Raw genomic sequence first — 10,738 nt, forward strand, 5'->3', positions numbered from 1 at the left:
CCCGGAATTTGATCCTGCATTCTAGCTATATTTACCTCCCTTTTATACCAGTTCAATTTCCTTTCATTATTTCATCCAGATTCCATGACATTTAACACCCACCTTTATTTCACAGTCACTCTAGTTTTCACTTTTTTAAAATTATTTTATTGATCAAAAGAATTTTCACTCCCATCATGCAATCTCCCATAGTACTTCCGCAGACACAGAGGCGATCGCCAACATAACTACAAATAACCTCGCTCTCAGGAGCTGAGGAATTACAAGATAAATGATTTGCTTCATTAAACACAGACAACAATAACAATGCATATTTCCACTGATCAGTGACCTTTGAATGTGTATCAGTCATCAGTGATCAGTCAAGTAGAAACAGTCAAAATATTTTATCAGATTTTCTTAATTTTTGCATGATATTTTCATACAGGACATCTGTCATTCATATACTGATGAATAAGGTGACCAAGTTTGATAAGGTTTGGAATAGAATTAGTAAAGTGTATTATGCAAACAATGACAATTATTAACGACGACGACAATGACGACAACGCAGGACAGAAATTTTTCCCTTAATATACCTTTCCCTTACATCTTTGATGTTACGGGCAAGGTAAAAACATTCTCCTTCCAAAAAATCGACCACATAATTAATTGGCATATTGTTGTAATTTATTATTCGTACCATCAACTTCTAAAACGTTTACATTTACAGTAATGAACGAACAAATAAAACTTCAAATTGATCATCAAAGTTACGACGGGACATAACTTACTTTGCGATGTTATACACCGGCTATACAAATAATTCCTCTTATTCAGTCATGATGCCATGCAAAAAATGTTACTTCTTTTTTTTTGATATGAAATAAAATTAAATCTGACTTATTTTTATCGGGAGTGATTATTTTTGATCACACTATTGCTTTGGTAAAAAACACAGACCCGCCATGATGATTGTGACGTATTAGTTGACCGGCATGTGTCCTTTGAGAAGGAATGCCATTAACCATTCAAAATGCTGCATGGTAATGCCAGTAGAATCCGAAGTTTTCCGAATGGTAGTGATCATAAAAATTATAGTTGCATAAAACAGATCTAACAAAAAACTGGCTGGCTTATTGGTTGGCAGCTTACTAGCCTTGCTACTCATTAGCATATTTATCACCACAAGAACGTGGTGACAAGTATAGAGGGCACTGCAGAATAGACTAATCATGGTAATTTTGGGTCAACGTCGAAGATTCTACAAAATTTTATGATCGAAGCCTATCATTAAAAATTGGTAGGCTGATTTATCACATTGCATTTTATTAATGTTAAATTTGGCTCTTTTTATTAATGCTCTTTTCGATCGTTAATGCAAATGGCGACATTTTGAAATGACAATGTGCGCTATTCAGTGGTACAAAAATATATTTATATGCAAAAATTTAAGCATTGCTATATACTGGTGTATCAAATAAAGTCATTAGTTGTTGTATAGTTGACATGGATTGTTATGAACCCCCCACGCTGCACCGTTTTTTCCCTATTAAAACTATTAAAATAATTCCCAATATTAATATTATTAATATTTACATGGCAGGAACTAGATGTTTATGAGTTATTAGGCTGGGGTTGATATGTATAAGGGTTCAATAAATTTCATAGTGCTAATTTTGTTTACATGGTTTGTTTACGTTGTAGTTGCGTGTAATATTGAGGTCAAAGTGAAGTCATACAACGAGGTATCGCTTTGCATGACAGTAAATTTGCCGATTTTAATGAATATTCATGAATATTCTCACGGTATCACAATCTGTCTGACTTCTTGACTCCCTTGACCCAGGTGTGAACGGTTTGTTTACCTGCTACACGATTCAAGGCAAAATAACGCTATCAGTTTCCAGACTGGGATAGAGGGACTGTGGTTGAAATCAACAGTCCAGCATCACAGTGCTTGTAAATTAACAATTGTCTTTTAATGTTTTAAAAACTTTGCTACATCTCCATGAATCAAACATTCAAAACACTGTGAAACTGTCATCCTTGTAAAACTTAACATTGAAAAACGACAACATTTGTAATTCTAGCTCTTACTGAATTATCAATGCCCATTAACAGTACTGCTTCTTTGATGCGAAAGTATGGCCAGTCATGTTATATTTTCAACAGATTTGGCAATAATTTTTACATGTAATTAGATTTGGGTAGAGTCCAGAGAGACTGTGATTAGGGATATACAAACTGCATGGCAAGTGATCTCAAAGAAAAGAATAATCTCCATGCTGATATTTTTAACAAATTGTGAAGGTTGATTTCCATTTTTTTTGTGAGCTCTAGTTTGTTGAGATTATCTGAGGTTGCATTGTTTTCCTGTATTTTATAGTGTTATGTGTACAATTTGCAGACTCCCTCCACCCAAGATATGCACCTTTGAAAGCATTATTCTTTATATTATGAGGTTATTACGAGGATACTGCATTACTACTGTTATTACTAAGTATACACAAAGACAGTACAGCAGGAGTATTGAATTATGCGACGATGCAACTGTCTGAGTGCATACTTTGCAGTGTCCTCGTAATAACCTTATTATTATACATCTTTTCCTCCCAGAGATACATCATGGGGATATGTGGAAATCCAAAACATTTAGAACAGATTTAGCAAGCTTCTTTGTGTGGGGTTCGGTCAAACTTTGGAGGAAGGCATGTTTGCATGTTTTTATTATTAGAGTACGCTTACGTGCATAATTGTTCCGTATTTGGAATTCGCCTTTCCTAATATGGTAAAATAAAAATACCTAGTGCAATACTGCAAAATTACGGGACGCTGCAACTTATGGCATTTACGGTGACAAATGTATAATAATATTCTGTATTTTCATTATTTTATTTATTTGTAGTTATTATAACTTTTAATTTTTAGTTATTTTTAGTTGCATTTCTTTTATTTTATTTTACACTACTAGTATTTTTACCTAACTGTATCCACAGCAGATTACAGTTGTCATTGTTGGGTTGTTTCTAATTGGTTAATAAAGTGGGTGTGTGAAAGACCCCTTAACTCACTGTTGATTTTAAACAACATGGCAACTGTAGAGGAAAACATTGTGACCGCAGTAAATGAGGGCCACAACCTTCTTATTTTAGGCCAAGCAGGCACGGGCAAAACTAAATTGATAACAAGAATAAAGGTGTCAATTCTACATAAAAATGTACCGTTTGCTCACCAAGAAACCAATGGAAACTTGCCAGAATTCACCGACTCCATAGTGCTGGCAGCCATAGTACACGGAATTTTGAAATAAGCGGTCTTAGACACGCCCACATTATTAGCCAATCAAGACCAAGCATGCATTTGAGATGGCTGCGGCCGGCAATTGACATACAGCGGTAGTCATTCAGACTCGGGAAAACGTGTATTTTGTCGCTAATTTGCCGAATTTGATCGTGATGGTGGTTTGAATAGATTAGCACTTAACTGTATTCAGTTTTTGTGTTGTTTTTTCTAAGGTAAATGATTGATTACTGTTTAAATTCGAATAATTGTAAAGCTATGACGTCATACTGGTGAGAGAGTGTCCTCCCTTCTCGAACTTCGTTCTCGCCAAGGGGCTTTCGCGCTCAGTCGACAAGCCCCTGTGGTTGACAGTACCGTCTACATGGCAAGTACCTCCCTAACAACTAAACTGTGGCTGTGACTACGAATTAAGAAAGTGTAAGAATTGTCGAAAATGAACTTACCTGTCACCGAAATTTGAAAAACAGCGACGAGTAGCACCAAGAGCCCCATATCCTCCGAACTTCTGCGTCAATGGCCGCGCGATAAGTTGACTAATTTACATACAGTCAGGTGACCTCATCGCAACCACTTTAAAGTGATAATACACTCAGCCTCGTCTGTCAAGCCACCGTCCGGTGGTCAAGCTCAACGAAAAAGTCGCCAATTCCCAGTTTACAGAAACTAATAAAATATTCAGGTAATAATAAATACATAATAAATCTCTTCCGGGCTGTAACAAAACATAGTTGATAAAACGTTTTCGTAAATCCTTGTTCACACTCTTATCTCCTATAAGTTTCAGCGTGTGGTATTTTTTCTATGTTTTTTTTTTCATTAGAGAACAGAAACCGAGACCGAAACCACGGAAACCGTGCCGTGACTTTTTGAAATCTGTATGGACTAGCTTTTACTGGTGCCATTATTCATCCGCTTTATTTAATCTACCACAAACCATCTACATAGATATTTATGTGCGAGTTCTGTCAACAATTTTGCACGAATTTCATAATAGGGAAAGGGCCATGTACCTGTTTCCAAAAACAATATGCATTACATGTCCTAGTATTTAGCACATACCGGTAAGTGCGTGAATGCAGTACACGTGTGTTTACTGATCGGAGTGTGTGGTTATTGTTTTCTCACTAAAACAGTTGGTATACATCCTCCCATGAAATATCAGTTAGAATGGGATATTACCAAGCTGTTCTATACGTATACGTATATTAGAGGTATATTTCCAGAATTCAGCGAAAGGGGTGTGTTTTTGGCAAATGGAATACAAGTGAGTGAAAACGAAAAAGAAAATAATGGGTATATAATCGTGAAATGATTTTTCATTGTCTGCCAGTGTTGCAAACATCTTAAATGCCTGATGCAATATTCTAAACATAAGTAAATCACAATCACTCTGTGAATAGAAAGACTTTGAGTGTTTTTACTACTACTAGGAGGTATATTTATCAGTTTATATTTTTTACATTTTGTATTAATTTAAGAACGCAAATAGGATGTACATGTACTTATGTTATGTAACCATTTTAATTCCTTCCGAGGGGTTTTAAGCGTTCTTTAATAAATTGAAATATGTTATAGTATCTGGCAATGAAAATGAGTGAAATTTCCATGTGTTTACATGTTTTTCAAAACCTTGCTTGTTAGAGACCCAAAATCTGTCCACTCAAATTTTGGCAAATGAACCCTATACCCAAGAATTGCTAAACCTAGAAGATGCCAAAGTGACAACGCGTACACACGATTACGGTTCTAATAATCGTAGTGTAAATGAAAACTGGATGGATGGATCAAGAGTAAATATATATACCGGTAAATAAATGATGAATCTACTCAGAATACTTTTTACAGATTACAGATATAGTGTTCATTAGAACTAGTCGGATCCGTAACCGCTGTATATAAAATTTCATAGTTTAATCAAATAAATCTTCAAATAAGGAAAGAAAGAACAATATATAACGTAGAGCAGTCGTGGCCAAATTATTAGAACCTTAGCAACCATCGTAGCGCCACTACCGAATGAATGTTCCCGTAATATCATCGCTGTCACAAAAAAGCATTATTTGCTTTAATAATCGTTTACATTTGCATGAACTTGTATCCAATGTGAAATCGTATCACATGTATAGCGATGTTTTGTGATACGTCATCACTTCTCGTCTTGCCTTCCGCATTTGCGGACAAGCGTCACTGACAGTCTGCAGTGTAACAGAAATGACTAAAGACACAGTTAGTATTTGTCTGAAAACTGCTTGTATTGCACCGCATGAATTGAATTTATCAAAGTTGTCGGTCGCAACATATCGAGTCATGGAATCACAGCAGCGACTATATATACCATGGTGAATCTTGGACTCTTGCCATTGTGTGACAAGGTCGGCTATAATACTGCGCCCTCGCCGTCAGATTCATGTTGCGAGTGAGTCCGCCGGTAGGGGCGCAATAACTACAGATACATGTATGTATTTATATTTCCGTTCTTTTCCTCCATTTAATTCCATATTGCATCATAATTTATCGTTTATAGTTTATAAACAATATTTTCTATTATTTATGCTCCAGGTATATAAAATGAAAGATGGTGGCCAGATTTCAGTATTCAAATCGTACTCAGTGATGATGGAAGTGGTGCATTTTTAAATCGCTCATATCTAGAGATTGTACCAATGCTCATAGAATTTCAATTCTAAAACTCCACCTACGTCGACTTTGTTGTAAACCCATTTTTATATTTCGCCACGTTGTACTACACGTTTGGCATTTTTGGCAGTTAGATTTTTGACTTGCTTGCAAGGTTAGCATTTGTGAAACTCGACTTTGTGCTGAGGACTCTTATACATTTAGCATATTTGTCACGTTTGAATCTGTTTTGACTTCAAAATTAGTCAACTAGATCTGCCCACTGCACAATACAAGTTGACTGATATTAGGGCGCGGCCTTCACCTGAAATAATAGTAACCGCAATACGTCATATTGACTGGGGTGTTATCACGAGGTCATCTCCCGACTCCAGCCACTGGTGTTTATGTCACGTGACCACCAGGGAAATTGTTTCAATTTTCACTAAATTGTCATATTTTCTTAGACTGAAAGTATGAACCGATCGGTTATTACAAACGACAAAATGAAATGATAACAGTATATAGTTCACGTTTCCTGTCATTCTCACAGTCTTTCCCTTGTTCCGCTTTGAAACTAAATGTTTGATTTATCTTGAAGAGTTTATTCACAAGTAAACGACAGACTGAAAAAACCGACTCATTACATATATGGACAGACGTAGTATCATGTAAATGACAAAGAGCAAATAAAATGAGGGTTACCTAAAATGTGTTTCCATGGAAATGACGACACTGTGATCTCCCATAGAGTTGAACCTTCTTCTGTTTTACAAATATTTGAATTGGAAATTGGTCAAAATGCTTACAACTGAGGTTCATTAAATAATCAACTATTGTTTCTGGTATCCCATTGTTTTTCTTCGGACTTTAAAATAACCAGTTACACACGGTATAACTTTCCTAAAATACAAATTGCTGTGTCAAACGTGTTAGCTGCGACCACACTTGTTATATTGTAACTGACTTAGTAAAAATCCGTACCAATGGGATTTTATTGCGATTGATATAATCTTTTCTTCACTGTTTTGACTTGACATGAGTGATACAATATTTAATTATTGACGGAATTTAGAAATTGTGATTAATACCAAGCACCAGTAAAATACTACTCTTTATTTTATAGTTGTTTATATCCTAGATAGTATTTGTTTGAGGTCATCTAATGATCATGTCATTTCCTGATTATCCATATTTTGACTAGATTCCGGAGAGGCGTCATTATTTTGTGTGAAACTCGTGAAATTGTTTCTAGTTGACTGGGCCATAACGACTGAGCCGTCCCTTAGTGTGCGAGTGTGTGCCTACTCCTTCATCTACCTACGCAATGCACACAGTAACGGCAGACACAGTACAATCCAACTACATGTTTTGTCAAACATGGTGAACGTATCGGTATTATAGAAGCGACGGCGGTCGATCATATTAATCTCAAATAAATTATAATATTCTGATTGAAATTATGAATCCATGGCGATACGCAGTTTGCGTTCTGGTTAATCCATCGGCGAGGGCGCACTAACCATATTGCGTATTAAACTAACACCAACTATTGGTGTAAGAGCAGAGTTAGGAAGATTTCCAATTAAAATAAAAATAACTCTAGCAAAACTTAAATATCGGTATAGACTTAGCATGGTTGCTAACAATAATATTCTAAAATGTGCATTAAATGAAAACAAAGCAATTAATTCAAAGTGGATGAAACATGTTGAAAATATTATTGGTCACGAGGAACTGGAGGAAGCAAAAGAACAGCACAATGTAGATAATATTAGCCAGTTATCAAACACCATAAGCGTGAAATTAAAAGACCAATACAAACAGTCTTGAAGGGAGCAGCTAAACTCACCCACTAGTAGTAGAGACAAAAATGAGGCTTAGTGATCACATTTTGGAAACTGAACTGGGGAGAAGAAGAAAACCAAAACTACCAGCAGCAGAAAGAGTCTGTAAAAAATGTGATCAAGGCAATATTGAAGATGAAAAACATCTTTTTTTTTTGAGCTGCTCACATTTTAAAAATGAAAGAAAAATCCTCCAGAAAAACCGCAAAATTACCTACACTGAAAAGAACAAAGACGTAATGTTCTTAATAATTATGAAAAATAACATTGTTCTGTCTCTATATATCTTAAAAATACCATTTACAAAGCACCGCCTGTATAAACCCCTGGGTAGGGATCACCTTTACTTTGATTTATCTACTTCATTTTTATAACTTTCTGATTTTTTTTTGTAGTTATTAGACCTTTTAAATTTGTAGTTATTTTTATTTGCTTTATTTTACACTATGTTTACCTTACTGTATCCACAGCAGATTACAGTTGCATAATAAACTATTATTATATTATACTTTTGAAACTTTCAATCCATTCCAATCTATAGTTACTTCTATTTAGGCGTCTTTATTTATTACTTTATATACTATTCCATCTAATCAGCGCCATGCCATTGTTTGTGATGGCTATTGCCATACAGGGATAAACCCTGAACGCATCCTAACCATGAAAAGTACGAATATTTGCAAATTATTGGGTAATTTGATAGTGGACTTGGTTTGAATATGTCGACTTTACTCAGTTGATTTCAGGTTTAAAGTTAAACTGTATACTATAATAGCTAGTGAGAGCTACACCGTAACTTGACAAATCTACTGTAGGCGGGTTTTTACGACGACAGTTTAAGATCGAAACAAGATAGCATCTTACATATGTATTTATTTATTTATTAATTAAATCAACAGTTAATAGGACTGAACTAAATACCTACACGTAATGTAATCTTGGCGAAGGGAAGTGTGGCTTTGCGAACATTGTTGTTTTGTCACTATACATTTACCTACAAGTTTTGTGGTGTTTCAATTTAATTTATAATTATTAATATCGCTCGAAGAACTCTGGTAATGGCGGTAACAAATCCAAATCCAGGCCACTAATAATACCTTTGTAAGAATCGTCGAATGAGGGCGCTCTTGACAAGTGTCGAATTCTCTGTTTCAAGGTGAATGACAAACTAGTTGCACGTGCAGACGATACTGCCGTCTACGGCATTTACAAACAAGCTTTTAACTCATAACAAAACAAACAATCGTGATTAAAATAAAACTACACAGAATGGCATTATCAGTCTGCAAACAAAATTAGGTCAACAGTACCATAAAGTTAGTACCGATGTCTTGAAATTAAAAGCTAAATTCCTGAAAATACGAAGACAAGACGTCATTAATTACTACCTCTTTACTGTTCAAAATTCAAAACAATTTATTTTAACACAGCGCCACCAGCAACCGACATTTGAACTTTTTAAAGCAATTTGAAACAAATTGTTCACCATATATAAATCTTTTTTTCACATTCAAATGTCTGTGATTGTCTTCTTGTTACATTTTTTTTCCTTTTTTGTTACTTTATTGTATTTTCAACTAAGATCCCACTCTGGGGTACGGTTTCAATAAAGATTATTATTATTATATACTACATGTCTCACATGGATCGAGTTATGTCGCACATGGCTACCTGTCTGTGTTTCCTATTATTATACCAATCTGACCCCCATGATTTGTAATCTGCACATATAGTCTTTAAATAACCTTGGCTAAACTAAAACCACCAATTCAGGAGACATGTGATACAAGCAATGTTTGTTATTTTATGTTGTTGTTACAAATTGAACAGACCTTAAAAAAGTCTACCCATGATGTCTCGCTACATAGCAAGTAACAATGCTGCCAGACTAGTAGTAAAGAACTCGATAATACCATTGCAAAAATAGAGACGATGTAATAGCAAAATGTACAACTCTGACACAGGTCAACCAAGGTACAAATTATAAAAACAATTGAGTAGGTAGTTTTCAAAAAAGTTATTTATTATTATATGAATAGCTCTACTTGGTCATCTTCAGTTACATTGGAGGTAACATGTTTATAAATCCAAATTACATGTATGCAAGCAAAACCTCTTTGTGGTTATGAAAACTAACAATATGTGTTCAAGCCAATAGTGTCATTCATCCAATTACAGTGTAGTTTATAATTGTTGTACCAGTCTTTGGTTCATCACTATTGTTGTAACCATGCCTTCTTTATCCGGTAAGTGTCACTTTTATCTAGAACTGGTCTGTTTCGATTCTTTGTTGGAACTATCCAGGTTTACTTGCAAATTGATTAGTTTCTTTGTTGTAAACTGTCCACTTTTACTGGTTAATTAGGCAGTTGTTCTCTCATGAATGTGACTGAGAGGTCAACTTTTATAAAAGTAATTTTTTTTCAAACCACTTTCTTCTGATCCGCCAAGCTGTAGAAAAGCCACTCTACCAACTGAGCTAAGCAGGTGGTCAATGAGATACTTCAAGCATGTCGCGTAATTACACATGCATTTTACTAACAACAATATGGTTTAATCTGGCGAACACCCTCATATCTGTTTGAACTCTTGAACCCAACCAAGGCAAATATTATCACTGACATAAGGATAACAAAATATATGCATGCTAAGTCAATTTGCATCTCATTCTAAAAGATGTACACTAGTACATCACATGGTGTTGAAATTACACCATCACTTATGGCATGCTCACTGAACAACACATCTTGAGTTTATCCATTTACAGCTGTTTACAGGCAAATTACAATCTTATTTTGTTGTCAACATGGTGCAAAGAACAGAATAAAGAAACAATTATACCAGTTTAATACAATTTTAGCCAACATTGTTAAAATAAGAAATTAGTCATATAAGTATTGACTGCACTGTGTAGCTGACTCTGAATATGAGTACTGTAAAGTACTTTATTTTAGCTGGATTTAATTTTTGCTGTAAAGACTTTTTGGGTG

The 10,738-nt window shown here is 35.0% G+C and overlaps 1 protein-coding gene across 1 annotated transcript in view; it reads right to left on the reverse strand.

The window, feature by feature from the left end:
- Positions 1-3,809, reverse strand: part of LOC102808080 (uncharacterized) — an 89,297-nt gene extending 85,488 nt beyond the window's left edge. The window contains exon 1 of the mRNA XM_085504015.1: positions 3,729-3,809. Within this exon, the coding sequence (XP_085360141.1) occupies positions 3,729-3,777 (49 nt within the window). The 5' untranslated portion in view covers positions 3,778-3,809. The remainder of the gene's footprint in view (positions 1-3,728) is intronic.
- Between the last annotated feature and the right edge of the window lie 6,929 nt (positions 3,810-10,738).

Source organism: Saccoglossus kowalevskii, chromosome 9 (assembly GCF_978046115.1).
Source record: "Saccoglossus kowalevskii chromosome 9, keSacKowa6.1, whole genome shotgun sequence".
Lineage (NCBI taxonomy): Eukaryota > Metazoa > Hemichordata > Enteropneusta > Harrimaniidae > Saccoglossus > Saccoglossus kowalevskii.